The 27,715-nt window shown below is 55.2% G+C and overlaps 10 protein-coding genes across 10 annotated transcripts; 5 read left to right on the plus strand and 5 right to left on the minus strand.

Moving 5' to 3' along the window:
• Positions 1–2,036: 2,036 nt before the first annotated feature.
• Positions 2,037–3,815, minus strand: J7T54_000384 (putative permease C29B12.14c-like protein; the record flags this gene model as incomplete). Its single annotated transcript, XM_051509694.1, has 3 exons — positions 2,037–3,378; positions 3,428–3,651; positions 3,717–3,815. 3 exons carry the CDS (start codon positions 3,813–3,815, stop codon positions 2,037–2,039), a joined length of 1,665 nt encoding a protein of 554 aa, XP_051359344.1.
• Positions 3,816–5,357: 1,542 nt separating this feature from the next.
• J7T54_000385 (importin-9) lies at positions 5,358–8,553 on the plus strand (the record flags this gene model as incomplete). Its single annotated transcript, XM_051509695.1, has 3 exons — positions 5,358–7,933; positions 7,986–8,107; positions 8,165–8,553. 3 exons carry the CDS (start codon positions 5,358–5,360, stop codon positions 8,551–8,553), a joined length of 3,087 nt encoding a protein of 1,028 aa, XP_051359345.1.
• Positions 8,554–8,880: 327 nt separating this feature from the next.
• J7T54_000386 (uncharacterized protein) lies at positions 8,881–10,120 on the minus strand (the record flags this gene model as incomplete). Its single annotated transcript, XM_051509696.1, has 3 exons — positions 8,881–9,515; positions 9,572–9,886; positions 9,940–10,120. The coding sequence occupies 3 exons, from the start codon at positions 10,118–10,120 to the stop codon at positions 8,881–8,883; spliced, it is 1,131 nt and encodes a 376-aa protein (XP_051359346.1).
• A 380-nt stretch (positions 10,121–10,500) lies between these two features.
• J7T54_000387 (putative transporter-like protein) lies at positions 10,501–12,568 on the minus strand (the record flags this gene model as incomplete). Its single annotated transcript, XM_051509697.1, has 8 exons — positions 10,501–10,813; positions 10,870–10,923; positions 10,973–11,396; positions 11,447–11,646; positions 11,700–11,875; positions 11,980–12,178; positions 12,231–12,364; positions 12,422–12,568. 8 exons carry the CDS (start codon positions 12,566–12,568, stop codon positions 10,501–10,503), a joined length of 1,647 nt encoding a protein of 548 aa, XP_051359347.1.
• A 1,096-nt stretch (positions 12,569–13,664) lies between these two features.
• J7T54_000388 (uncharacterized protein) lies at positions 13,665–13,910 on the plus strand (the record flags this gene model as incomplete). Its single annotated transcript, XM_051509698.1, has 1 exon — positions 13,665–13,910. One exon carries the CDS (start codon positions 13,665–13,667, stop codon positions 13,908–13,910), a length of 246 nt encoding a protein of 81 aa, XP_051359348.1.
• A 77-nt stretch (positions 13,911–13,987) lies between these two features.
• On the plus strand, positions 13,988–15,527 carry J7T54_000389 (putative siderophore biosynthesis protein-like protein; the record flags this gene model as incomplete). Its single annotated transcript, XM_051509699.1, has 5 exons — positions 13,988–14,097; positions 14,150–14,273; positions 14,337–14,488; positions 14,553–14,913; positions 15,000–15,527. 5 exons carry the CDS (start codon positions 13,988–13,990, stop codon positions 15,525–15,527), a joined length of 1,275 nt encoding a protein of 424 aa, XP_051359349.1.
• A 161-nt stretch (positions 15,528–15,688) lies between these two features.
• Positions 15,689–16,527, plus strand: J7T54_000390 (uncharacterized protein; the record flags this gene model as incomplete). Its single annotated transcript, XM_051509700.1, has 2 exons — positions 15,689–16,306; positions 16,369–16,527. 2 exons carry the CDS (start codon positions 15,689–15,691, stop codon positions 16,525–16,527), a joined length of 777 nt encoding a protein of 258 aa, XP_051359350.1.
• Positions 16,528–16,610: 83 nt separating this feature from the next.
• On the minus strand, positions 16,611–21,113 carry J7T54_000391 (Rho guanine nucleotide exchange factor-like protein; the record flags this gene model as incomplete). Its single annotated transcript, XM_051509701.1, has 1 exon — positions 16,611–21,113. One exon carries the CDS (start codon positions 21,111–21,113, stop codon positions 16,611–16,613), a length of 4,503 nt encoding a protein of 1,500 aa, XP_051359351.1.
• Positions 21,114–21,645: 532 nt separating this feature from the next.
• On the plus strand, positions 21,646–22,011 carry J7T54_000392 (uncharacterized protein; the record flags this gene model as incomplete). Its single annotated transcript, XM_051509703.1, has 1 exon — positions 21,646–22,011. The coding sequence occupies one exon, from the start codon at positions 21,646–21,648 to the stop codon at positions 22,009–22,011; it is 366 nt and encodes a 121-aa protein (XP_051359352.1).
• Positions 22,012–22,545: 534 nt separating this feature from the next.
• On the minus strand, positions 22,546–27,061 carry J7T54_000393 (sugar transport STP1; the record flags this gene model as incomplete). The annotated part of the gene is made up of 10 exons (XM_051509704.1): positions 22,546–23,092; positions 23,337–24,016; positions 24,160–24,631; positions 24,689–25,089; positions 25,238–25,265; positions 25,750–25,986; positions 26,067–26,237; positions 26,444–26,759; positions 26,871–26,972; positions 27,025–27,061. The coding sequence occupies 10 exons, from the start codon at positions 27,059–27,061 to the stop codon at positions 22,546–22,548; spliced, it is 2,991 nt and encodes a 996-aa protein (XP_051359353.1).
• Positions 27,062–27,715: the final 654 nt, after the last annotated feature.

The raw sequence follows: 27,715 nt of genomic DNA on the forward strand, positions 1-27,715 counted from the left end.
GGCTAAGCAGCTAACGAGGACTGGAGCTTCGGGAGTGGAATGGAGGGGGCGGCGGTGCCTCGACGACCACGGGACTGCATTCACTGCACCGGGTGGCTTTTGCGTGTCACCAGTAATTGACGACGTATCGGTCAACGAGCATAGAGTCCAGGCCTTCTCACGACGCCAAATCCAGCACAAGTGGCCGACGTGACGAGCAGCCCAGATCATCAGCCAGTGACCGCCTTTCACGGTGACATGTGGTCACAGCGTGAAGGAAGAAGTGGGACTGATTAGGAAATACTTAAAAGATCCAGCCCTCCAAGAATGAAGCAGAGAAGGATCGCATGATCTCAGTGTGCGCGCATCGTTCGTGGACTGTTGGCTCATGTCTTCTCTCTTCCGGAGTGGAGGCTCCGCGCCCGCGATGAAGAATCGCTGTCTGGGCGAGATCAAGATGGCATTCATCAGCTTCTTCGGCGTTTGGGAGGAATGATCGTTGGAGAAACAGCTCCACCATAATTCATGGGGTACTCGAATGCCGAATCCGGAAAACATCGAGCAAGCTGTGCGTTATTTGGTGGTCTCTGGCCCGCTGAAAGCTTGTTCTCGTAACAACGACGGACAGACAGATGCAGGGCGGAAGCCTGAGCGTCTGGTGTGTCGGCGCTGGCGAGATGCTGACTCAGCGAATAGCAGTCGAAGTCGTAATGGCGACTGGGACCTGCATGAACTGCACTTGTCAAACTGCGCCAATCTGCTTAGCTTGGCTTGGCTTGTCAATAGGTAATCCTCGTTGCTACAAAGTGGTTTGAGAATCGGATCGGATCGATTAAAGCTTGATGCTGGTTGCGGGGGTGCCTCTAGGCTCCGAGTCCTGACTCAGGGCGAGGCAACTCACGAAGCTGATTCATGTTCGCAATCCGCCCACAGGCCTTCACCGAGCTGCATCTTGTGTGAAGCGCTCTCGTCTGCACCTGGCTCAATGTAGACTGGTCATGTCAGAACTCCTCTACGTGGAAGGGTCTAGAGCGCCTTCCTGACCGCAGCCTGCACCGCAGATGAGCTCTAGGCCCCATGGCAAGAGGGGAAACAATTAGAGGCTTGTCACGAGGCCCTCTTTGCCTGGGGCTGGGGCCGAGTCAGGATGAGCCAACATGGCCTGTCACATCAATTAGGGCGCGAGCCCACGTCCAGGGCTTCCGCACGGAGCTTCCACGCGATGAAGAGTGGTTGCGTATCCAAGCAAGTGCCTAATCACATATCGTAGTTCCTGTAAATCGTAGCTCTGAGATGCGTGAGACACAGTGAGTTTTGAAAAATACGATCTCGGCCTGGTGTTGCAAAAAGCCTCATAATGAGGAAAATATCATCAAACTAGTATGTACAGCCCTCTTAGCTCAGAGGTAGAGCGCATCACTAGTAATGATGAGGTCATTGGTTCAATTCCAGTAGTGGGCATTGTTTTTGTTCATTTTTGGCATCATCTTGATTATATTTCCCAAATGCACAAACTCGCAGCTTTGTCGCTCATGGCATTAGCGATGTCAATGCGAGATGTGGTGGTTTTATCGAGTGCGGACGAGTAGGACTACGGGCTTCACGATACCGTGAGGGGGGCAGGTGAGCACGCGGTGTTAGAAATTTTTGTTCGCGTAATAAATATGAGTTTAATAATCCGAACGAGCTGATAAAGTAATGTGCGAGCCTTCGAATCTTGAGTTACCTCAAGATAATATCTCACACGCATTTCTAGAAACAAGCCACGTAGAGTATGAACACCAGCCTGATGCGTCCATCCCACACCTATGTGTGGCCCTCTTCCGCCGTCAATTACAATTAAATCAGGGCAAAAAGATTAATTAACATTACATCAAAAAGGAACATGCCCACTGCTGGAATTGAACCAACGACCTCATCATTACTAGTGATGCGCTCTACCTCTGAGCTAAGAGGGCTGTGACTACACCAACTTGTCACGGCTGGCACAATCATTCCCTTGATGTTTTGTAGGGTCAATGTTCAATATTCAAAACACTAATTCTAAACTTCGTTGCTCAGAACACAGGCTTTCCATCTGGATTGGATGACACATCGGCCCTCTCCGGGTCCAAGTGGTCATCCGACGAATTGTACGCAACCCTCACGTCCTCTAGTTCAGCCTGCGAGACCTCCATCCACGTCTTGCTCGTGGCCGGGACAGGGAAGACCTTGCATAGAGCCCAGTACACCACGAACGAGACGATGAAGCCGCCGAAAAAATTGACGTTGTAAATATACCTCGCGACAGGAGGGACGTCGTTGCCAACGGCGCCGGCAAACCCGACAACGTTGATGAGGATGCCAGCAATGTACGCGGCGTAGGCGCGTGGGTTGATGCCATAGGTGAAGTAATACGGGCCCAGCTTGCGGCCATCGTACAGCTCCTTGATCTCGATGTACCCCTTGCGGACAACATAGTAGTCCGAGACGAGAACACCGGCGACAGATGAGAGGAAGACAGAGTAAGCGCTCAGGTAGGTCGTGAACTGATTGCTGGTTTCCAGCAGATGCCATGGCATCATGATGAGACCAACGGCCGCGCAGATGTAGCCTCCGCGGCGGATATTGATGAATCGAGGCAAGAGGGCTGTCATATCAGTGCCAGCCGAGACCGAGTTGGCGGCAATGTTGGTGCCCAGCTGCGCCAGCGCAAAGGCCAGCGCGATGACGAAGACACCAAAGCGCTCGCCTGAGCCGCCGTCTTCGATGAACTTCTCCAGAATTTCCAGAGGGTCCCAGATGATCTCGTTGTAGATGACCTCGGCGGCGGACGAGACGAGGATGCCGATGAGCGAGGTGATGGCAAAGGATACGGGGATGGAGAAGAGCTGACTCCACTTGGCATCCTTGGGGGTCCTTGCGAAACGGGCGAAATCAGGCGCGTTGACAATCAAGGCCGCGAAGTTAGCGACGGAGCTCATGATGCCGAGGATTACCTCCCATGCCAGATCGCTGCCGTATATTGAGTTGCTGCGTCTGACCACGGGGCCGATGCCCCCGGCTTTGACAATCGCCCAGATGAGGAACGCGAGACCAGCGGGTGGCACGACGATGGATTTGGCAGTGAACAGGTGGCGGATCTTGTGGACAGGAGGCCAAATCGCCGGCAGCGAGAGGAGCCAGAAGATGAAGAAGGACACCCAGTCGGCCGTCGTCGTCGAGGTGAAGGCGGGACTGGGGATATCGCGGTTCCAGGACTTCCAGATGGCGTGGATCATCACATAGACGCATCGTCCGCCGATCCAACTTTGTACGCCGTACCAGATGCATGCCATGGCAGCTCTGTTGAAGACGGGCCAGAGGCTGCCCCAGATCCCAAACGATGATCGAGCTGCGACAGGGAGGGATATCGCATAGCTGCAACTGTTAGGGAACATTGTCCGTCCTCTTCGTGTCTGGCACTTACTGGGCCCCAATCCTTGCATTGATTACCACAAAGGCAGCGGCAATGGTGTATCCAGCCCACACACAGAGCCAACTCTGCCACCAACTCAAACCATTCACGATCATGGAAGAAGAGATCATCCAGGTGTTGAGGTTGTACGAGTCAGCAATCCAGAAGAAAATGTAGTTCTTCCACCGCCATTGCCTGCGTGCGGCTTCGACAGGTTTCAGATCATGGTTCGTCAGCTACACGTACATGTGTCAGCAGTCCGCTCGCTGGGCACGTGTGCATGCCAAGAGTGTTGATTTACCATAAGCTGTGTGCTGGTCAGGCCAGTCTCGGACTCGACAGCAATTTTGCTGACCAGGTGCTTGACCCGCGAGCCGCTGGCATATGCGGCACCCGACATTGTGTCCGGTTGTTGTGACTTGACGTCGTGTTACGCGGGGGGCGGTACAAAGGACTTCTTGAGGCTGCGTGTAAGTGGTCAATTGCCGAATGCGGTAATTCCACGAGAGTGTGTTCGTTCGACTTTGCGGGGGGACGGAGAGTCCCGAGCAGAAAGAAAGAAACTCGGACAAGACACGGGCAGCGCAATAACCGACGGGAAAAAGGGAAAAAGAGGTTTGTGTTGCTGTTCCAGAAACTTTCTGGATCGCCAAATGATATAGTGAATATCTTTGCGATCCCTCAGCTTCCAGTCTCAGCAGCGTCGTAGCAATGACGTGTGCTTCTGCCAAGATGCCTGCAGCACCACGCAAAGGCTGACAGACGACGGTGGAGTAGCGCCCAATAACGTCCGTAGAAGCTTCCACCGATGAGGGAGAAGAGCCGGAGGAATTGCGCCGAATACACTCGGATCATAGATCGCCTGACGTTGTGGTCCAAGTGAGCACAACCAACGACTAGATGAGGAGGGGGCACGCCTTGCTGAAATACATCTTCAACGACCAGGTTGAAAGTGAGGGAATCTTTATCAAATCAATTCACTATCGCCAACTGCAACTCGTGATACGCATGTCCCCCACATGGCCCTGCAAAAAACGTAGAAGTTCTGCTGCTCCTGGTGTGATAAGCCTTGGTCTGGCTCTGGGGGAGCCAATGGCAATACGAGCCGGGCCTGTCTTATCTTGATAGCTGCCGTGATTGCGGATCGCGACCCTTGCCAGGCAGACGCGGGGAATAAGGAATTACTCGATCACATCGAGTCAACACTGCCGGTATATGATCTACAATCTCCCCAACATCGTCGTGGAGGCCGCGCAGTGGCTGGACTTTGATAAAGCTGGCTCCTGTCGTGGCACTAAACTTTGGGTGTTAATGGCAGTTTGCTACAATTGGATTCCACGAGGGTTCATCAACTATGTTGAACCCTCCTTTGCTCCTCGATAACGAGTCCTTGTGAAATATATGCCAGTGTTCTGGCTGTAGTAACGATGAGAAGAGGCGCGTTCCTGAGCAGCGGCATTCTGAGCCAGTGGGCAAAGTGGAGATAACCTCAGGGTCTCACACTTTTCCTTAAACGCAGTCGCACAGATGCAAGTGGCCAGCAGTTTGTGGCTCGCTGTAGAAATTGACGTTGAATCATGCAATGCAGCATGAACAGTCTTTCATCGTTGGAATTTCATCATCTTCGCAATTTTCACCTCTACATATCACACATCAAAAGAGCACATTTGACCTCAAAAAATCTTCAGCTGTAGTGATGGATTGCTGGACTAGGGTAGGCTACGTCCAGCAAGGGCGGTCGCCCGGCGCACAGCCATATGCTAGTAGCGGTCAGCGCCACTTTTGTGCCCCTCCCTCCTCCCTCCACCCTTCCTCACTCGCCAGCTCCAGTCCTTCCTTCTTGAAGCTTGCAGACGCGCCTGGGAATTTTCGCGCTGTGCTTCCATGTACCCTCCTCCACGCTCGTGGCTCAAAGTAAACACTGCGATCACTTCCGCCCACTATGGAGGACGAGCTCATCCAGATCTTGTCCAACACGCAGCAAGCGGATGCCGGCATCCGCAAGGCTGCTGAGCTCGAGCTGAAGCGCAACAACCTCAATCCCGCCTTCCCGCAGGCTCTCGCCAACATCGCCTCGCACGCTTCGGTTGACACCAAGGTCCGCCAGTCCGCCCTTTCTACCCTGCGTCTGTTCATCGAGGAGAACTGGGCCCCAGACCCCGACAATGAGGCGCCTCAAGTTCCCATCCAGCCCGAGGCCCGGATTCAGCTGCGGGAAAGTCTGCTCAAGCTCGCCATCATTGGCGACGAGGATCGGAGGATCAAGATCGCTGCTAGCTACGCCGTTGGCAAAATTGCCATGAATGACTTCCCCGAACATTGGCCAGACCTCCTCCAGAAGACGCTCGCCGTCATCCCTGCCGGCTCCGACACGCAGCTCTACGGCGCCCTACGAGTTCTCGGCGACCTCATTGAGGAGAATCTTAGCGAGGACCAGTTTTTCTCCATGGCCCGCGACATTGCCCAGACGCTGACCGAAACCGCCCTCAACGAGAATCGACGACCGGCCCTACGCGCGCTCGCCATCTCCATCTTCCGCTCCTGCTTCGAAATGATGGATATGATCAAGGACGAACACGGCAAGGAAGTCAAGGCATTTGCAGAGGAGCTTCTGAAGCAGTGGAACCCATTCTTCATCACCGTGCTCAAGACGCGGCTACCAGAGGCGGATCTCAGCGGTGGCCAGCAACCCGAGGCGTGGAACGATCTCATCACCCTGAAGCTGCAGGTGGCCAAGACCCTTATTAGGATCCGCCGCGTCTTCCCGTCTCTGCTGCTTCCACAGAGTACTGCCCTGTTCTCAGCCGTGTGGGAGGAATTGAATCTGCTTCAGGACGCTCACTCGCTGCTGTACATTGACAACGACGCCCAGGGCCGCCTGGAAAATGCCGACCAGCTGCCGTACACCCTCGACTTCCTCATTCTGGAAGAGCTCGACTTTCTGAACCAGTGCTTCCGAGCCGAGCCTGTCCGAGCCGAACTCGATGTGCAGCTCAAGGCGCATGCCTCTGGCGCGGACGTGCCGTGGATGATCGAGATTGTGCGCATGCTGGTCTCGTACGCGAGGATATCGCGCGAAGAGGAGGAGCTCTGGGACATTGACTGCTCGCTTTTCTTGGCGGAGGAGACGTCGGTCTCGGCAAATTACACCGCCCGCGTCGCGGCCAGTGATCTGCTCATCAAGATGGGTGAGTGGTTCGACCAAAAGACTGTGGAGGCCCTTTTCGCCTTCACCAAGACTCTATTCCCCGGCGACGGATCAGCTTCTTCGTGGAGGAACCAGGAATCTGCACTGTTCCTCTTCGTCATGCTGGAGAGTGACCGACAAGACCTTGAAAAGGGTCTCCCAGCTCCGATCTCCGCTTCGTACCTTGAACTAGTCGACTTTGCCATTGACCGTCACGAGGAACCTCTTCTCCGTGCCAGAGGCTATCTTGTCGCTGGGATGCTGTGCCGCGCCATCGAGCTGCCGGATGTGTTGCTGGATCGCACCATCGCCTCCATTGTGCAAGAGGAGGCCGAGGTTGTTCAGGTCTCCTGCATCAAGGCAGTCGAGGGTTTGATTAATGCTGAAAAGGTCACAGTCGACAAGCAGATCCCCATCATCAAGGCCATAGAGCAGTACATGAGCGGCAAGGATCCCGAGGAGATGGAGTCGGCAGACGAGCTCCTCGTCACGCTCAGCGAGGCGCTTCGTGCCGCCACCCGTCTGGACTGCCGCGTCGCTCTGTCCAGCGATGTACCCTCGATCGACTTGCTTTTCCTCCTGGCCAGGACCGGTGCCAGCAACTTCCAGGTTACTATGATGATCTCGGAAGCCTTGGAGGAGATTGTGCGAAGTCTGTCAGGAGCCGAGGCCTACGCCGCGCTGTGCAGCAAGGTCTTGCCCACGCTGATGGGTGCTTTCGATGTGTCTAGGATCACGGACGATAGCCCTCTCGTCACCGTCGCCGTCGAGCTGCTGGAGGTTCTGACGCAGCATGCCTGCGAGCCTCTGCCTCCCGGCTTTGTCTCCGCCGTGTTCCCCAAGCTCACCCAGGTGCTGATGGAGTCGAACGAGGGAGACGTGCTGCGGCCGGCGGCTGAAAGCGCGAAATGGGTCCTGCAGCACGACCACCAGCAAGTATTCGAGTTTGCCGATGAGAGTGGGCGATCGGGCCTCGAGGTTTGCCTGCACGTTATTGACCGTCTGCTCGGACCTACGATCGAAGATAACTCCGCCACGGAGGTCGGCGGGTTGGCCGCTGAGCTAGTCGAGAAGGCCGGACACGACCGTCTCGGCCCATTTCTACCACAGCTCCTGCAGGCTGTTGCCAGCCGTCTCGCGACCGCACAGGCGGCGCAACTCATCCAGTCGCTCATCTTGGTGTTTGCCCGTCTTTCCCTGAACACTCCCAAGGAGGTCGTGGACTTCCTGGATTCAGTCCAGATCAATAGCCGGAATGGATTGCAAGTTGTCATTCCAAAGTGGCTCGAGAACTCGGTCAACTTTGCCGGGTTCGATGAGATCCGCCAAAAGTGAGTCTACTTGAGGTACTGCCTGCTTGAATCCGTGCTAATTTATGTGTAGCGTCATCGCCCTCTCCAAGCTTTTCACGCTGAACGACCCTCGCCTGGCACAGATTCAGGTCAAGGGTGATCTTGTTGTCAGCAACGACACGCGAATTAAGACACGCTCGCGATCGAAACAGAGTAAGCCGAAAGACCCCGACTTTCCCCTTAAGAAAATACTTGCTCAAACGCCCCCAGACCCAGACCAATGGACGCAAGTACCAGCGCAGGTGAAAATTATTAAGCTGCTCATTGAGGAGCTGATGCTCGCGTCGGGTCACAAGTCTGCCGCCGACATTGCCTCGGCCGCCGTCGGCGGTGAGCTGGACTCGGACTCTGACGACGAGGGCTGGGAGGACGACGATGACGCGCTGGATCTCGGGCTCGGCACAACAAAGGCCGATCTCATGTCCATCCTGGACGGCCCTGGCCGTCGCTACCCCGACAACGAAACGAACAAATATTTGACAGAGTTCTTTATGCGATGCGGCACGGAGAACCTCGCCAACTTTAACGACGTATATGTATACCTCAACGTGGAGGAGCAAAAGAAAATCCACGATGTGGTCAACAGCCAGGTGCAGTAATTGGGCGAGAACGTGACATGCGTGGCCCATATCACGCGACCAAAGCTTTTTATGAGGATATGGATAATGGACTAAGCAAGGCTCAAGGGTCAGGATGAGAGGGGGAAATGCTCATGCTCATGGGGGTTGCGATGATATCATGGTTAGCATTAGCTGGAGGCTCAGTATTACTATCATTATGCCCCAGAAGGACGAACTATCGTAGCTTTCCCCGCGTGCTCATCATTGGATGCCCACGTCCTGTGTCATAAACATCGTCTCATCAGTTCGTACAGTCGTTCTGGTCCCACGTTCCAAGGCTTCATATCATACAAGATCATCTCTGCCCTAGATGATATCACCACCACCGGGCCCAAAGCCCCCAAAGTTCCCGCCTTGTCCCCGACCCGGGCCTGGGAATCTAGGACTGCCGCCGGGACCTAGAGGATCCCACCGCGCGCCTGGCGGTGCTTGGTGGTCATAGCCTTGACCGGGCCCTCCTGTATAAGCACTGCCCTGGCCTGTGAATAAGGGGTCGTCAAAGGTAGGATGCATGCCAGCGCCACCTCCTGGCCGAGGCAATCCACCGAAGCCACCACCGCCGAACGAGGGACGGAGAGGATCGTGCGGACCTAGGCCAGGTGGGTTCAGGTCATCATGCCCAATATTATACGGTGCGCGGCCAGGGAAACCAGCGGCACGGGGGTCGCGCAATATTTCATGCTCATCATCAAAACCCGGCATCGGCATGTCACCCTGCGGCGCACGGGGACGTGCGAGGTCGGGCTCTGGATTGAACCCTGGGAAGGGCCGTGTCGGATTGTGGGGTTGCGATGGGCGTCCTGCTCGGCCGGGGTAGTCTTGCATGTTGCGTCGTTCGGCGTTGGCGTTGGCTTCGGTCTCAGCTTCCTCGATGTAGCCTTCTGATTGGAGCTTGGGGATGAGTTTCTGCACGATGTTGACCTTGAGGTCGTGGAGGATGGCTGGATATTGCGTGAGTACTTGCAGCTAGGTGGTGGCAGCGGTGGAAGGGACTCACAGTTGACAGCTTCTTCCGATGTGAATACCTTACTCAGCTTGTCTACCAGGTCGCTCCTATCTTCTTCACCATTTTCGTTGAGTGTTATCCGTACAGGCAGGGCACTTGATGTGACCACGTCGCGGACTGTCTTTTCGAAGCGATGGATACTGTCGTCGCCTACAGCAAGACCGCGCACCTCGACCTTGCCGCCCATGCGATCGATGCGAAAGGCGAAGCTCATGGCCGACTGCTTATGTTGGTAGACGAAGCCGAGCGAGCCAAAGCCGTTGTTCCATGAAAGGGGGATACGGGGCGCGAGCGATTCTGTTTCCGCTGTACGGGGTTAGTTAGAAAAGATCTGTAATAACGGAGGGAAGATATCATACGGATCTTCTTATCTTCATCGAACCCTTGGAGTCTGAAGCCGATGGCGGCGAGATACGCATGGACGAGCAGAGCAATGGCTTCGTATGAGCTTGCCAAGTCTGAGGACTCGTCATCTTTACCGTGGGTGGGCAAAGCATCGGCCATGCCTTGCAAGATACTCTCTCTGCTCAGACGCGACATCTTGCTGATGTGGTCGATGTTTTTGAGTGCGGAGGGAGATGTTTGGGCGGGTGCAGCTGGTATGGTTGTGACAGTGGGATGACTTTAGGATGCTGTAGAAAGTTGGAGTTTAGCTGGAGATCGTGACGAAAAGGTTTAATTCGGGGTCCAGGCAGGCGTTGTGGGTGGCGTCATCAACGGGGTGGCGCCTTCCGCAGGAGCTAACAAGGGCCCGTGCTTTGCGGGGTAGCTCTCCCCGCCTTAAAAGGGCAAGTTGGACTTTGATGGGCAATCACGTTGATCCGTATTTTAAGACACCGAGTTTGTCTGCCCAGCTATATTTTAGACAACGCAACGCGAACTTGTCCATCTATATCCATTCCCATCTAGTCGGGAACGTATCAGGCCTGGCTCTTCTTGGCCGTTTTCTGATCCCGCCTGCCTTCCTCCTTCAACTTGGCGTCATCTGGACGAGAAAGCTCGACCTGAGGCATCATGAACCATGCCACGACAAAGGCCAGCGCGCACAGCCCAGCTCCCACGACGAAGATGATGCGAAAACCACGTCGATAGGCTGGCGTGATAATGTCTCTAACCCGACCAGCCTCGTTGTCGGGCAAGTCTTGTAAATGAGACTGGGGATTACTGAGGAGAATCTCGACTTCGTCGCGCGAAATGTTGAGTGCAGAGAGCGACGAAGCGAGCACATTGTTGCTACAAACGTTGGTCACTAGTCGTCCGAGTTGATTGCAGGGCCAGAAAGAACGTACATGATTGTCCCGCAGATGGCCAAGCCAAGAGTCGATCCCAGGTTTCGCACAAAGCTTCATGTATCTGTCAGTCGGTCTTGTTTTTGGAGTCCAGGAGACTCACTTGCGAAACGAAGTCACAACCGCCATGTCCCTCCGTTCAACCCCAGCCTGCACAGCTATCAACGCTGGCTGCAGGGTGTTGCCCACGCCGACACCAATCAGGATCCCATACCCGATCTGCTTCCCTACACCTGTTCCTTCATCGAGTGTTGACATTAGACCCAAGCCCGCAGCCCAGCACACCCAGCCGAACAAGATACATTCTCTGTAGCGACCGACCCAGTGCACTATCAGGCCTGACAATGTGCTGCTCAGTGTCTGGACCAAAGTGATGGGTAGAAGCATGGCGCCAGCTCGCGTTGGAGAGTACCCATACACGAGCTGGTAGAAGGAGGGGATGTAGTAGACCTGCATGACGAAATTCCATCCATTGATGGCCATTGTGATGCATGCGCCGTTGACGATCTTGGACTTGAAAATACGCACTGCCATTGTCAACATGGTTGCTTCTCGAGGTCGAAAAAGGGCAACTTACAAGGTACGAGGGGGTATCTTGGACCCTTCCACTGCCACAGGACGAACCCAACACAGACGGCCAGTCCCACGACAAGGGTCGCAATAACAGACGCAGAGTTCCAGGGGTGTTCACCCCCTCCCCAGGTCAGACCAAGCATGAGAACGATGGTGCCCGCCAAGGCTAGAAAAATGCCAATAAAGTCCACAGCTTTGAGCTTCCTGCCATTTTGTCAGCATTATCGGTACACCTCTTGCAGTGGCCATAGCTGTACATCTTCGAGTCGCCGTCGACCTTTTTCAGGGGCATGAAGAAGATCACGGCACCTGTCGTCACTAGTGTGAGGGGCATGTTTATCCTGAAGATCCATCGCCATGACTCTGGTCCCTGAGAAGAGATTGCGCCTCCGATGACTGGGCCGATACCGTTTGCGAGTGCAACAACAGCGCCCTGTTTCCAGTCAGCAGAAAGGTCCTTGCCAAGGCTGAAAGGGAAAGGCTCACCAGGATGCCTTGATACTTTCCTCGCTCTCGCAAGGGTACTACATCACTGACGATCAACTGCGCAACCGTCATGAGGCCGCCGCCGCCTACACCCGTGAACGCACGGAAAATGGTCAATTGCAAGACACTCTGGGCCAGCGAACTGGCCAGTGAGCCTAGAAAGAAGATGGCCAGCCCGGACAGGAGGATGACCTTTCGCGACCAGATGTCTGACAATCTGCCGTACAGCAATTGACCCACCGTCGAAGTACTGATTTCGTCAGTGAGACCCGAGGTGAAGAGGACTCTGTCGGGACACCAACATGAAATAGCCACTGGCAATCCAAGAGACTTGAGCCGTGGCACCCAGCGAGTCGCCAATGATGTACAAACTGGTCGCCAAGGTTGTCTGGTCAATCAGGGCCAACAGGTCGACACTGGCGCATGCGAGAAAGATCTGTGCATGCCCGCGTCAGCCGTGTTACCGAATCATGTAGCCAGCGAGAGAGGGTACCGTGATGATTGTTTTGACGGGCACATAGTTTGTCTGCTCGTTGAACTCATGTTTGTGCTCAGGCTCAGCGTTGTCTGAGGGTGTGGATGGTTGAGTGCTCGAGGAGACCTCTGGCTCCACAGCCGCAGCGTTTGGATTTTCGGCCATTGAAAGGCAACTCTGCGACCAATAAAGAGAGAGAGAAGAAAGAGAAAAAACTGAGAAAAGAGAGAAAGTGCTACAATTTTGAACATGGGTTCGGGAGCTCAATACCGAGGCTGACATGTAGTTCAAATAAGCCCAAGATCAGACCCTTGGTGGGACCAAAATAAGCTTTAAGCACACGTCTTCTCAAACGGACTACGCAAGGGACCCATATGCTAAGTTCTTTCTCCTCAAGCTCCGGGCCGCTTCTCCTCTCCAGTTGAGGAGGGACCTTTCTGCCGACCCGTGGCCCCCAATGGCTGGCGTTACGGTCCGGGATCGACGCAGGGGCGGCAGGGGGCATATGCCGATCACACCTTGATGTGCCCAAATCAGCTCAAATCCACTCATATGACCGCCTTTGAGACTGACACTCTCAATACTTGACTGCCAAACTAGTGGCAACTTCGCACTGCATGCGCTCAAGGAAAAGTCGACGTAATGACAATCTTCGTCATTGGGGAATCGTCGCAAGGGGCTAAGGGTCAAGATGATGATGATAGCATGTTCGAGGGGCGCGGGATAGACTGCCGTCGACTGGAGCTACTACCTTGTTGATCTCCTGTGGTTCTCGTCGATGAGTATTTGAATGCAGGTCCCCTCTTTCTAAGAGCCGAGCTGAACCGAAGGATCCTTCAGGTGTGTCAATGCCGTCTGTCAAGCCTGTCCAAAGGCGTTCTGGAAGCGGCAGGCATGGGGTCAGCGGCATGATCACCTCCGTGACATGCCTCTTTAGGCAACTAGTTTGATGTTTCTCAGGGTGTACGCATGCAGACAATGTGACGTCTCGAAGAGGACTGTGCAATCTTAGAGGGGGAGAACTATGTAGGTGGGATGCAACGCCACCCGACCGCAGCGCGAGTGGTGAATAGATGCTGTAGACGCGTGTGATTCTCTGCGAGAGAACGAACTCATGCTGTAGGCTGCCCGTGTGGTGTACCACACCAGTATCTCAGCAGTACAAGTAGCCCAAGGTCCCCGAATTCTCCAGATGTCACCCTCTTGACCTTTAAAGGAGTATTCTTACCATTGTCTTACAGTCCACCCCTGAGCTCTACGCATGATGGAGAACCCTCTCAACGTCTATAAGGGCGGCGACTCGGTGCAGCGCTACTTTGACCCGGACTCGTCTCCGCCTCTGCCCTTGGTTGAGATCCCAGCAGTTCTCAACCCATACAAGGAAGATGGCGTCAGGATCTACGCCAAAATGATGAGCACTCATCCCGCCAACAACGTCAAGTCTATGCCAGGCACGGCGCCCACTGCTCTGACATCGAGAAACGACACTGACAAGACGCAGCTTTGAATCTCCTCGAGAAGAGCGTGAAACCTGGTATGACTGAGACGATCATCGAATACTCTTCCGGTTCGACGGTGATATCAATGTCCCTCGTGGCACGCGTCTTCTACGGCCTGCCTGATGTACGGGCGTTCCTCAGCAACAAGACGAGCTCAGCGAAGCTGCGGCTCATGCAGTTCTTCGGCCTCGACATGTGAGTGATGAACACAGTTCGGCCAGCACGATAAAAACGCTGACAGGAATAGTACACTCTTTGGAGGACCAAGCCAGCCCGAGCCGGATGATGAGCGGGGCGGTATCAAGGCAGCGGAACGCATGGCCAAGCAGTCGGATAAAGTGATCAACCCAAATCAGTACGAGAACGACAATGTGAGTTCCCCCTCTCTGACGCCATTTCCCTCACTGTGTTTCTTGCGCTGACTGCCATCGCAGAACTGGAAGTCACATGTCCGTTGGACAGGACCGCAGATCCTCCGTCAGCTCCCTGAGATAACTCTTCTCTGCGCTGGCATGGGCACGTCGGGCACAATGACAGGGCTCGGGACATACTTCAAAGACAGCAAGCCTTCTGTCTACCGCATAGGGTGAGTGAGCTGCGCGCAGACAAGTCGTATAGCATCTCGAGGAATGTACTGACATGGAAGCCAGCGTGTGCACTGCGCCGGGAGACCGCGTCCCCGGCCCTCGCTCGCATGCTCTCCTCGCGCCGGTCCTCTTCCCTTGGTCATCGTCTATCGATCACATCGAACACGTCGGCTCCCACGAATCCTACTCACTGTCCCTATCGCTGTGCCGCCAGGGCCTCATCTGCGGCCCGAGCTCAGGGTTTAATCTCCAAGGCCTCTTCCAGTTTCTGGACAAGCGCAAGGCAGAGGAGACTCTCGATCAGCTCCGAGGCGAGAACGGCGAGGTGCATTGCGTGTTTCTATGCTGCGATTTGCCGTACCAGTACATTGGCGAGTACTTTGACAAATTGGGAGCGGAGCACTTCCCGCAGATTCACAATGAAGTAAGTTGAGACCAGCCCGCCTCATCCATCGGCACCCGATCTCTCGAGACTTGTGCCTGTAGATTCAATGTGCTAACAACATGAAGGAACTCGCCAAAGTCGATCTGTATCGCTACGACGACCGATGGGAGTTGCCGCCCCTGGACGCCATTCACGCGTCCTTCGACGTCAACCCCACCCTCAGCCTACCGATCACGTCCCGAATCACGCCCAAAAGCAACATTGTGACCATTGACATTCGGCAGGAGCTGGATTTCCAGGACTTCCATCTGCCTGGGAGCATCAACGTCCCCTTTGCGAACGAGTTCACGCCCTGCCCCTTCTCCGACCCGTCCACACTCGCCACGTTGTGGACCCGTCTCGAGACTTACTTCGCAGCGCCGCCAGAGACTCTGCTGTCCGCGATGGATGACAAGCAGATCCTCGTGGTATGCTACGACGGCGACGCCTCGCGCGTCGCCTCCTCGGTGCTGCGCGCTAAGGGGTACGAGACCAACAGTGTAAAGGGTGGTTTCATGGCGCTGCGAAAGGTTCGCGCGCAGAGCAACGAGACGGTATCGACCGAAGGGAAAGTAGACGAGATTATCATGACACCCATAGCGCAGACTGTGTAGGAAACAGATGGCTATAGGGAGAAATGATGCAGGGAAATGCACACAGCTTCTAACACATCACGTGATTCCGCGCCCACGACGCGCAAGGCACGTCATCTCCGTCCTCCACTGTCCATCACGTCCAGCTTCAGAATCGGAACAACACAAGGTAAGGTACCAAAATGGATCCCCCGCCCACAAAAGGTGTGGCTTTTCAAGAGCCAGACGACAGCATATTCGATTCCCCGTCCGCCGCCGAAGAAAACATCCTCTCCACCCACGCGGCAACTACCATTCTCTCCTCCTTCACATCCTTCCTCACCCTCACCATCCACACCCTCCTCCACCACCGCAACCTCTACCCCTCCACGACCTTCATCCTCGTGCGCGCCCTCAACCTCTCCGTTTATCAGTCCCGCCACCCCGCCGTCTGCGCCTGGGTCAACGCCGCCGTGTCCTCTCTTGTCCCGCATCTGCGCGCGGGCACCCTCGCCAAGGTGGTCTTCTCCATCCACGCCGGTGAGACTCTAGACGTCCAGGAGAAATGGGTCTTTGACGTGAGTCATCTCCCCCATGACTGGGGCGAGGAATTTGACCCCGCCGCCGCCGCTGGCGCTGGCGCTGCCGCTGATGGCGAGGAACTGGAAGAAGAGGAGGTGCCCATGGTGGATATTAACGAGACGTACCGCGGTGCCTTGCAGAGGATAGCCCTCAAGGCAGAGAAGCTACCGCCTCCGCCCAAGGGAAGCACATTCACCCTCGCCTTGGAACTCAGAGATGACGCTCCGGCGCCAATAGGGGTATGTTCCCGAGTCATCTTCATGGTGAGTCCTAGCCGGTTCTTGCTAACATGTCTGTCAAGCATCCCCAGCCATGGATCCCTGTGCAGAAGCACAAAGGCAAAGAGCCGGTACAAGCACAAAGAGCAGTGACAACACCAATACGCGCCGTCCATGCCGGTCCTATCTTCTTCGAATGCTGGGTCGAGCAAATAGACACTAGTAAACGTACACCGTCATAACGTCATTATCATAACATCCCTCACATCCAACATACAAGCCACACAACACCTGGCCTTACCATCCTTCCACCCAGGGCAGAGGTCTACTCCGTCCCCTTCAACGCCGCCTTGAGGCTGACAATCTCCCGCTTTAGCCGGGCATGATCCTTCTTCATGCGTGCCATTTCCTCGCCTTGCTCTCGCAGCTTCTCCACGAGCGCCTCCTTGTCTTCCTTCCCCTTGCCCTTGAGAGCCCTGACAATCTTGCCCAGCTCGCCATTGAACTTCTCATAGAGTAACTCATTCTCCGCCACGGATTCCTTGTACAGTTGGTCGATTGCCCTGATCTTCGACTCGGCCGATTTGACATTCGAGTCCACGTCGCGCTGAATGGCGGACTGCTTGTTGGAAATACCCTGTATGGCGACGGGTATTCGTTCCTCGAGTGTCTTGATCGACTCGGCAAGTCGTCGGATGTCGGGCGAATCCGCCCCTGCGCTGACTCGCGCCATCTCCTCGCCAATCTTGGACAGTTCGCTCTTCAACGAAGCATCGACCTCCTCGACAGCGGTCTTCTCCGTGTGTAGTCGCTCGCGAAGTTTTTGAGGCGACTGGAGCTTGAGTTTGGCGCTGCGCGTGGGCGATTTGGACGGGGAGTCAGCCCCTGATGTACGCGGGCGGGCGTCACCCAGGCGAGAGGGTCTCAGTGTAGGAATGCTAGAAGTGGACAGTGTCTTAGCATGCGGCCGCTTCACCGGCGACATGGCAGGCCTCGCGGGTGAAGTGGGTTTGGTCTGAAAGTCAAAAGGATCATTCTCCTTTTGATAACGCGGAGTGCGGAGTAGAGCCTGCGGGCCTGGGCTGACGGGTATTCTAGACGGCGTCGACGGCGTGGGGCCCGCGTTGTTAGGGGTTTCGATGACGTTCAGGGCTTGCAGAGGTTCGGAGTCATCAACGAGTGAAGCTGCAGCCATGAGACCCTTGAGGTCCGACAACGAACTACGTCGTTTTCGACGGGACGTCTTGCGCTCGGAAGCTTCATTGTCAGGCTCACCAATGGTGTCCAACGGGAAATCCATCCGGTGGGAACTCGTCGGCCGCGAGCCATCATCGAACGCGCCGGCGATAGGTGGTCGATCTCTGGACCCTGGTCGTCGAAACATCTTCTTCGTCAAAGAGTCATCATCAACTGATCCCGTACGCCCCAGAGATGGCTTGTGAAATGCCGGAGCCTCGCCCGTAGCTGGGTTTCGGTGTTTGCTCAGCGTCCGCCAAACGGATGGCTTTTCATCCTTGCTGCTGTTGGTCCGGAGCAAAGTGTCAAATCCAAATTTGCGCCGCAGTGATGAGGTGTTGGACGTCAGCGAGGGTGTGTACGACTTGCCGCCACGGATGGCCGAATTAATAGAGGCATAGGCATCGTTGCCGAGGTTGAAGGTGTGGTTCAGCCCCGGCTCCTCAAAGATGCGGTCGCAATCCTCCACTAACCTGTCTAGTAGGTTGATATAATTAGGCGCCGTGCCATCAGTCACCAACAACTCAGCAAACGCAAGCGTCAGCGCTCCTCGATCACTGTCGTTCCCACATCCGTCCAGAAGATCAGCCAACAGCTTGATGAGCGATGTGAAAGCTCGGCGATTCTGTGGCGCCATATCGCCGAATAAGTAATTGACAAAGTCCGCAAAATCACCTGGTACTCGCTTATTGACGCGGTCTTGGAGCGTGTCCAACGACTGCATCGACATGACGGGCCCCATCTGCTCTGACCAAGCAATGTGGAGGAACTTCTCAAACGCCGAGAAGATGACCTCGGTGCTCGCCTCAGACGGAAGGTCAAGGTCGTAGGGGTTCTCAATGAGTTTGTTGTAGAGGTCGTTGACCGCCAACTCGTCTGTCAGGGTTCGATTCAACAATGTCCGCCCAATGATAGCACCCCTGCGCGCCTGCAAACCTGCAACGTATCCTATAAAGGTCTGCTCCAGGCGCACAAGCGGGTTTTGAGGTCGAATCTCCTCCGTCGCAATGCGGTCATCTTTGCCCCGCATGGAGCTGAGAGTGCCCAAGAAATGGTGTTGGCTGTGGTGCCGTTGTAACGATGGCGTTTGCTGGTGCTTCGAGTCAAATGAGGTATCAGGGGTGATATTGCCCGAGTTGCCACCACCTCCACCACCACCAGTGCCAGCGCCGCCCCAAAAGCTTGACAAAATCTTGACAGGCGAGGTGGCCAAGAAGGACCTGGCCCTCTCAGTGCGCGTTGTCGTCGTCGCTGCTGTCAAGGGCAAGGTGCGCAGTATCTTGGAGTAGTACGATACTAGCGACCCCGTAAGCTGAGGATTTGACACGCTGAATTGCGAGCTCAGCAGCTGAATCACCCTTCTCGACAGCGTCGGCAGGAAGTCTTCTAGCGCGACATCATCCTGGTACTGTTTGCCGTTGAGTCCAGCGGTGAACATTGTCACTCTCCTGAGATCGTTGCTCTTGACATCCACCACCACCTCGACTCCGTAATGCCCCACGGGCGCACCCTTAGTACCCTTCTCATGGTCCACCACCACGCGAATCGGGGCGGGCTCCTTTCTACCCTCAATGAGCTGATCGGCACCTTCCTGGAACACAGCAGCGTGTAAGCCAAGATTGCTATCTGGCATGCGTGTGGATCGCAATGTCCAACAGGGCCCCTCTCGCTCCTTTTCGGAAAAGCGTGCCTCAACGCGAGCTCTAACAATGTCTTCGTGCCACTTGGAGGCCTTTCCTCCATATTGGTCGCTTAGAGCGAAGCAGCGTGAAGTTGGGGCTTTGCTAATGCGATGGTCGCCGGTGTGCGCGCCGTGCATATCGGCCGTTGACGTCATCCAGACGAAGGAGTTGTCCGTCGACTCGGTGAACTTGACATCAGATAGGTGATACCAGCCAGTGAACACAAAGTCGTACTCGCCCGGCCCACCAGCTGCATTAGTCATGGATATCAGCAGTCCAGCAGCTGAAGGTTTGTCAACTTCTCGAATAAGGTCTTTTCCCGTCATGGACCCGGCCAGCTTTTTCAACACAACGATACAGTCTGAGAACAGGAGGAAGATTCCCGTCTTCTCTGCTTGATTCGCCATCCCCCGAAAAGGAGGCACCAACTCAACGAAATCGGCCGATCCCACGAGACGACCCTGCGGCTCAAGATCCATGGGCCATGCTTCAACCATATTTCGAAGTCGACTGGCGACATGGGGCTTGTCCAGGAGTGGTTCGTCCATGGAGCAGATATTGGTAATGATATCTCTGGCTTTGAGCATGGGCTGAAGCGCAGGGTGTGTCATCGGCAGGCACCCTACAATCTGGTCAATGAGCAAGCTGTACCGCGGCAGGCGCTGAACTGGCTCGATGAGCAGTGATCGTATCGCCTGCTCGCCCCTCTGTGCCACCCTTTGTCGAAAGCTAGACTGCTGATCCAGGAAAGAATTGAGCAGTTGGGGGAAGTGCTGGCTGGCTCGAATGTAATCTTGATAGCACTCTGTAAACTTGGGAAACCACTCCAAGAACAGTCTCGCCATAGTCAGCGCACCGCTCGGGTCTTTCGCCCTGGCCGACGGCCCCAACGTTGCTGCGCCTGTGTGCACTGTCGTCTCGAGGTCCTCCTCAGTTGCCTCCATTATTTTCTTGAGCTCCATCACGAATGTCGAGTTGACCTGCAATATCGCATCTGCTGATCTGGGGAATAGGCGCTCCAGTTCCTCCTCGGACGGGCTCAGACTGGCCGGATCCTTGTTTTGCGCACTGTCCCTGAAATCTTTGGCAACTGTCCTCACTAGATCGCCTAGCTTGTGCACGTATCGCTCTTCAGTGTCAACCAGCTCGCTAATCTTCATTCTCAGCTCGGCCCTCTGGTCCTTGGTGAACGATCGACTTCGATTCAGTGCGGTCGGCTTTGAGGGCGCTCGGCGTAGGCGACTCGTGGGTAAGAATACTGGCTCGCCCAAGACCTTGACTAGAGGTGTGTATCCGCCGCATTGTCGCAACGTCGGGTCCAGAATATCATCTTCGTCGTCTGGTACATCTTCCAGGTCGGCTGGCTGCAATGGAACTATCGCCCCTGGTGGCAGGACAAAGTCCAGATCGACGTTGCTCACATGTTGCGCTTGCAGTGCTGAGTTTAGGGCGGCGACAACCTCGGCCGTGTTCTCTGATTTCGTGACGGAGCTGACAAGACTGGCGGCATGTTGGTCCCCGAACAGAGCTGGTCCACTTTCCGGCCCGCGCGCTCTTGTAGGGTGCAGATTTCGCAAATATGTTTTCACCCCATCCGGCAGCTCTGTAAAGTACTTGAATAGGCCAAAGGCCAGCCCGCGATACACCTCATCGCCCTGAAATTCTCGCGGTAGGTGGTTGACCACGCTGTAGGATGCTGAATTGGGCGAGATGGTCAGTCGAGGAAATGATGAGAATCCAGCTGGCGTGAAGACGTGGACTTGAACGCGCGAGCTGTTGAGCGTGTAGTTTGCCGTCGTCGAAGGGCCGTGGAAGACGAGGATCGGGAGATGCCCAAGATGCGGATCTGAAACGTGGTAGAGGGCAAGATGCTCGGGCGAGAGCGCAACCTCGTCTGTGACGCGTACCATGGTCGCAAACACGGGCCGCTCTGCGGCCGTCAGGGTCTAATTAGCGCAGAAGTCGTCCTTGCAAGACAGCGGCTGGAGAAGATGTTGGGTCGATATGGTTTTGTTGTGGGCGCAAACCGATATCGCGGGGAAAAGTAAACAAGTCGCGTCACTCCGCTACGACGCAGTCTGAGCGCACGCTAGCACCGAGAAAGAACAACCACGAGGAAATTTTTTAAACGAAAAGCAGCCGTAAGAAAGAGGCGAATTGGATGAATCTCCACGTACAGGTGTAGGTAGGTGTTGCTAATCGACTTTTGCACCAAGGAATGCAAGGTCGCACCCAAGTCGCAGATCATCGAGCGGGAAAGCGGTCAGGCCAAGCCAAGGCTGCTCCACCTTTAAGCACAAGCAGGGCAGGCGCGTCTTGGAGAGATGCTGATTGCTGCTGCCCCTCATGATACGATATTGATAACTCACATCCTCCACGACCATCATCAATTGTGATTCAGAGGTCCCATTGCTGTGAAGCGGCAAGCCAAAGCGAGTAGACATGTCCCAATCGTCTGGAATACCGGTCTACAACTTTCCCACTGACGCCGGCTACCGCCTCCTCGAACTCCCTCCCGACCTTCAATCCATTCTCGAGTCGCCCGAGGCGCCTCCACCACTCAAGCTCGAGACGGGTGACGATTCAGCTCTCCTAAAAGCGGGCGGCAAAGCCTGGGCGCTCAGGCAGAAGAACACGTCGAACGCGCTTATACTGATGCGGCCCCACGGCGACAATGGGCTGGCAGCCATGTCCACCGTGCACGAAATCGTGGAATTGGACGCGGTCAAGGAGGACAAGCCGGAAGGGCAAGCTGCGCCTCTGTCGGCCAAGGGCAAATGGCACGAGAAGTTTGGCAAGAAAAGATGAATCAGTGGACTCTCAGTCGCGATTTTGCAACGAACCCAATGTTGGCCGCTGCCCCATGCGAGGCAGGATGTCATGCCATCGAATGCGGTATTACGAACCACCGATACGCCCACCGCGAAGCGATTGAGCTCGACTCAAGCACTGCGGTTTCCGAGCCACGACACTCGAATTCTTCGATGTCAATGATGCCACAAAGCCGCTAAGTCACCTCACGACGACACAAGCGCTTTGCACCACTTGATATAAATTGCGTACAAATCATTTCCGCCATAAAAACGACGATGCCCCCTGGTCCTCATCACATGTCGCGCCCAAATTCCAGACAAAGCTATATGCAACCTGTCCAACGCATCTAATCGTCCTTGCGTAGCTTCCGCGCTATTCATTACTTTGTCCCCTTGCGATCTTAGCCCGGTCTCGAACGCTTGTTGCCCGACTCTGGAGCACGTATGGCAAAGGGACCCTGACCCGCTGCCCGCGCCTGTCGGACACCCTCCTCAACGGTACCACCCATGTCAGCCTGCCGTCGCCCATTTACATTCGCTTCATGAGGTTGCCCAATCGCCAATTGCCGCTGGCCCCTAGCAAAGAGCCCTCGTGCCCCCCTAAAGCGTCCCTCAACCGCACGCGCCACACCGTGCAAATGATTTCGGAAGCGGGCATCTTGCGCCTGGGGCGCTTGTCGGTTAGGTCTTTGTGGCTGTCGGGGATCTGGCTGCTCCTCCGCGCCTGGAGCCCCGTGTCTTTGCTGTTGCGCCAATGCGCGGCGTTCCTCGTTTCTTTCCTGCTCTGATTGAAGCCGGAGAGCAGGGGTAGGCATGAAAAGAGGCCGAGCTTGCTGCTGTTGCAGTTCCTGTCGTTGTTGTCGGTGCCGGTCTCGATCTTGCTGCTGTTGCAGTTGCCGCTGCGCAAGAACAAGCTGCTGATACCGCAAAAACTCCTCTTGCACCGGCTGTTGCTGTCGCCGCGGAAGGTGTTGTTGCTGCTTCCGCCTCGGAGGTTGGTTGCCCATGTCCATTTGGGCCGGCGCCGGTGCTGGTGCTGGTGCTTGATTTTGTTGATACTGTTGCCGCTGCTGCCTCTGTTGCCGAGGATTCCACACGCCTAGACCATCAAAGCCATCCCCCAAACGAGGTCTTCTATTCGCTTGGTCAAACGCTGGCGGCGGCGCGAGCCCTGCCCAACCCAGTGCGTTCATCTGATGCACTTGGGCCCTTGGGCCACCATCTCCTGCTACCACCGGCACTGCTCCGTTCATGACCTCAGCAGGCCGCGCCGGTTGTATCGGTCGAGCTTGTACGGCTGGATTCTCTACGTGTGCCCACATGAGGAATGGGTCGTGGACAAAAAGTCTCTGTGTCCTGATGCGCCTCCTTTCATCATCGTCCTGAACGGCTTTCGCCATGTTGATCTTGAGCTTATCCTCGCTAATGCTGCCCTTGGTCTCGGCCAATACCCTCGCACAGGCCTTTATTTCGGCAGCTTCAACGGCGGCGTCGTGCCGACCCTGCACATTCTCGTCCCACAGGATACATTGAGAGGATCCGTGTCCAAAGTGAGAGTAGTCTCTCAATGACGCGCTGCAGAGGTAGCATTGTTGGTTTCCACATTTTGTGCAATGCATTCTGTTGCACCCGGTGTCTTTGATAAAGGGGGTCCTGCATTTATTGCATTTGCGGATCAGCGCTTGCGTCCTCGCCTCTTCGATCTTCCTTCGTGCCGCGAGGTCGGCGTTCGTATACTCGGCCTCGCAACGTTCGGGCTGGTGATCGTCCTTGTTACAAATGCGACACGACCGCTTCCGGCAATTTGGCGCTTCGCATTGGAAGACGGTGGCCTCGTCAACGGGCGGATATTCCGCGGCATAGTCGCAGAATGGGCAGGTTGCCAGGTCCGCGATACCAGCCGCCAGCAGCGACGCGCTCCATTCGATGCGACCCAGGACTTTGGTCAGGTTTTCATCGAGGAATAACCGACGTTGGCTTTCGTCAAAACCGCCTTGACACTGATCACTTGATAAGCAGTGAAGAGCATGTCTCGAAAGGCCAATTTGCATTTCGGCATTCCGTCGGGCACAACTAATACAAACGAACTTTGCATGTCAGCCATCACTCGGAACAATATGCCTCGGAAGGCGTGCGCACTCACGTGTACCACCTCGCCGTTGCAATGGACCATCGACGCAATCGCAAATTCGTCAAAGCAACATTCACACTGGAACGTCTCGCCGTCCTTGAGCTGCATGTCGTCCTCTATCCCCGTGTCGATCGCCGGCTGTGTGTCTTGTGTTGGAGTTGCTGATCTGGCCTTATATAGTCGGCGCAACAGACAAATAGTCCTCGCCTCATTGATTCCCCTCAAAAGGGCTGCGATAGCGTCGTCCAAGGGCAGAGTATAAACTTCCAGTGTCGCTTCGTTGATGGGAAGGTCGGGATCTGGGCGTGGAACGTCCTGCGGTGCGAATTGCAAGTTCCAAGACTTCAGAGGATGTTCGTGCCAGGTCGAAACCATGTGGTCCAAGTCGAGGTACGCTGAGAAGAGGGAATAATCGTGCTCTGTCGCAAGTTCGCCAACATAATGCGCCGGGACCATGGGAAAGTCAGTTCTGATGAGGTCGACACTATCATTCGTTAGTCCGGGGAAACGTTGCTGGGAGACAGACCAGCTTCAAACTTACATGCGTTGGGTTTGAGCGGCCGTACTTGGAAAAGCTCTCCGCTTTGAGCTCACGTGCTTCCTCACGAGTGCTTCGACTTGCTCTCCGTCACCGTCGTCTTCACTCTGGCTTGGTTCGGGGCTGCTGTCTGCTCGCTTTCGCTTGATCTTCCGCGTTTGCTTGTCCTCTGGACGCTTCTTCTTTCCGTGCGCGAGTTCCGCTTCCCGATGTCGCCGCTTGAAGTTAGCCATGGCGCCAGCGTCATGGCCAAAACGAGGCACGAGGTGCTCAAGGTAGAATGGGTCCATGTCCCGGGCGTCCTCGGCAGGCCGGCCATGCGCTGACGACTCAGCGGGCATAGCGCGTTGCTCAGACTGGCTCTTGGGTAGCGCATGGAGCGGCGTCAACGGGTTTCCCAGTGGCTGCGTGGGCAGCAACGAAGGTCACGGAGGACACCTCTTCCGAATGAACACGCCCTGGTATCCTGTTCCCTATGCTGTATTTTTGTGTATGAATGAAGAATGGGCTGAAGGCATGGAACGGATGAAATGCTTCCGTGTAGTTACCTACCTGCGTGGAGCGGAGACACCCTGGTGACCTGGATGAAGGTTAAACTTTCGAAGCTGCAACGCTTGTATCCTCGTATGGGACGCCTTCTTGTGAGGTGGCTTTAAAGGAGAAGAATGGTTTACCTCGGCAATATATGGTTGAAGGCAAGGGTGAATGTCGATGTGACGGATGAATGACTTACATGAGCTGATGATGAGGCTTGGGGAGAAGTCGACACTCATGATCGTGAATGCAGCCATGGGTAGTGACTGAGAGACATTATTCCCCATAGGATCACTAGGGAGAGCTTTGCAAAACCTGGCCCATAGGCCACACAGTACTCCGTAGGACAGAGATGGTGGTGGTTCAGAGGTGTGCATGGGGTGAAATTTAGGCGAGACTACCAGTCGCTTCTAGCACGAACAGGCCACAGACACAGGAGCGAGTGAGCTTTCAAGACCATCGTGAAATTTCAAGGCATTTCTAACGAAGAATGAATAGGATCGGCATATATCTCGTAGTGTATATGGTACATATCAGGATAGAACAGGTAGACGATGGGCAGGGCCACAGCGTTCATGGCGCCAAAGAAGGCAAAGGTCCCCCAGCCCAGACGGTTGAGGATGATCGGGATGACAAACTGCGTCATGCAACAGCCAGCAGGCCAGCCGAAGATGGTGAAGCTGTACACTTTGGGGCGGATCTTCCGCGGCCAGATTTCTGTACCGTAGATCCAGGTGACGAAAGAGACTAGCAGCGACTTAATATAGCTGCCGCGGTCGATGAACAAGAGAGCCTCTGTCGTTCCCGGGATGCCAAGGTGTTGACCAGCCCTGAAATCCACAGCGACTTGTACGAGCTGAAGCCGGCGACTTGGAAGAGAGTGGTCGACCAGCCAGCAATGGCGAGGATACCCGTCCACTGCTGAATCCAGGGAAGGAGGAAGCCCATGCCGGCACGTCGACCAAGATTCAGGTTCTCCGAGTATCGACCCGCGAGGAAGATATTGATAAGGTCGTTTCTTTGTGATGTGTACTCCCAACAATTGCGTCCAGCTGCTCCACCTCCATGACAATACGGGAGGGGGTCGCTAGCCGCCAGTTCGCCGCGCAGCTTGCACAGAATAGCAATGGACTGCTCCCTCTTCCCGTTGACAATGAGCCATCGCAGCGACTCTAGCAAAAAGGGATGCACGCGTCGACAGGGAGCAAGGGGATGATCACCTACCCGAGTCGGAAGCGCCAGCGAATTTCGTCGTTGGTAGAAGGCATACCAAAGTTGATCCAGTACGCGATCACGGCACCGAGGTACTTTGGCCATGAAGACGATTGAGAAGCTGGAGCATCAGCCGTGGGCCTGTGATAGCTCACTGACCCTGGGGGCACAATGGCGTTGATGAAACCAATACGCAGCCCAGCGATGACGCGCGCCCCGATGAACATGTTTCTGTTCACGTTGCCTGCCACGACGGCCCCGCTTTGGAGGCCAAAAGCAGTGCCGGAGAGGACGCCACGCGTACGAACGATCCTGTCACCCACCCAGCCTGGTATTGCTTGGTCAGTCTTCCATACTGTGTCGTCCCCAGGGGAGGAGCACGTACCGCCACTGAAGCAGCTGCATATGCCGCCAACTTAGTACGGTGCTGCGAGGCCACCCTGCTCGGTGGAATTGGTGACCACCCCGTCTGCGCTGATTTTGGTCATCTTGATGGATACTGGTGTGGAGCTCACGTTGCCGAGGACACCTCGATTATAGCCTGGAAAAGGGGGATCAGCAAGGGCGGTTGAGAGAGTCACGAGAGAAGCTACCTTTGAAGACGAGGGCCGTGGCAGCGACGACGCTCATCAGGATCAGCAGTAGCTTGTCGAGCACTTAGTGCCAGACTTAGATAGCCATGATGTGTTGGGTTGCTCTTCAGGAGCACAGGCTTTCTGCAGCGGAAGATGAGTGTGAGCAAGAGTGTGATGGGGAGAAACCTCCAAACCTCTGCGGTTGATACTCTAGAAATTACATGGGAAGGGTTGCGTGGCACGTGCTGCCTTTATAGACACAGCCCGTGCAGGATGTTGATGGCCTCGACGTTGGAGATGATGATGGACTAGGTATTGACTGTCCCGATATTGGCCTTTACAATTAACTCACTTCAGTGTTACTTGACTGTGGGGTTTGTGCGACTTGTCAACCGTCACTACGGGGTAACAATTTGGGCTGGGATCCGGAGTTGTGGAACGTCGAGGTCTACATTTCCGGGGTACGTAGTGCATCCACGATGGCCAGCCCAGGAGAACTAAGAAAGTGGAACTCCTGACCCCGGTTAACCCAAATGAGATCTAGCCTTGAACGTATAGTGCCCAGCGTGATACTTGCCCGTCCTGTCAGCCCCATGTATTGGTTGATGACAGGAGTCCGGCCATGAGTTCGGTCGTAACGACAGTAGTTTAAGGGTGGGCCGTCGACAATGATTACTCGTTAGAATCGAGCTAGTCAGGCTTTCAGTCG

Source organism: Emericellopsis cladophorae, assembly GCF_022114955.1.
Source record: "Emericellopsis cladophorae strain MUM 19.33 chromosome Unknown NODE_67_length_117147_cov_119_048886, whole genome shotgun sequence".
Taxonomy (NCBI): Eukaryota; Fungi; Ascomycota; class Sordariomycetes; order Hypocreales; family Bionectriaceae; genus Emericellopsis; species Emericellopsis cladophorae.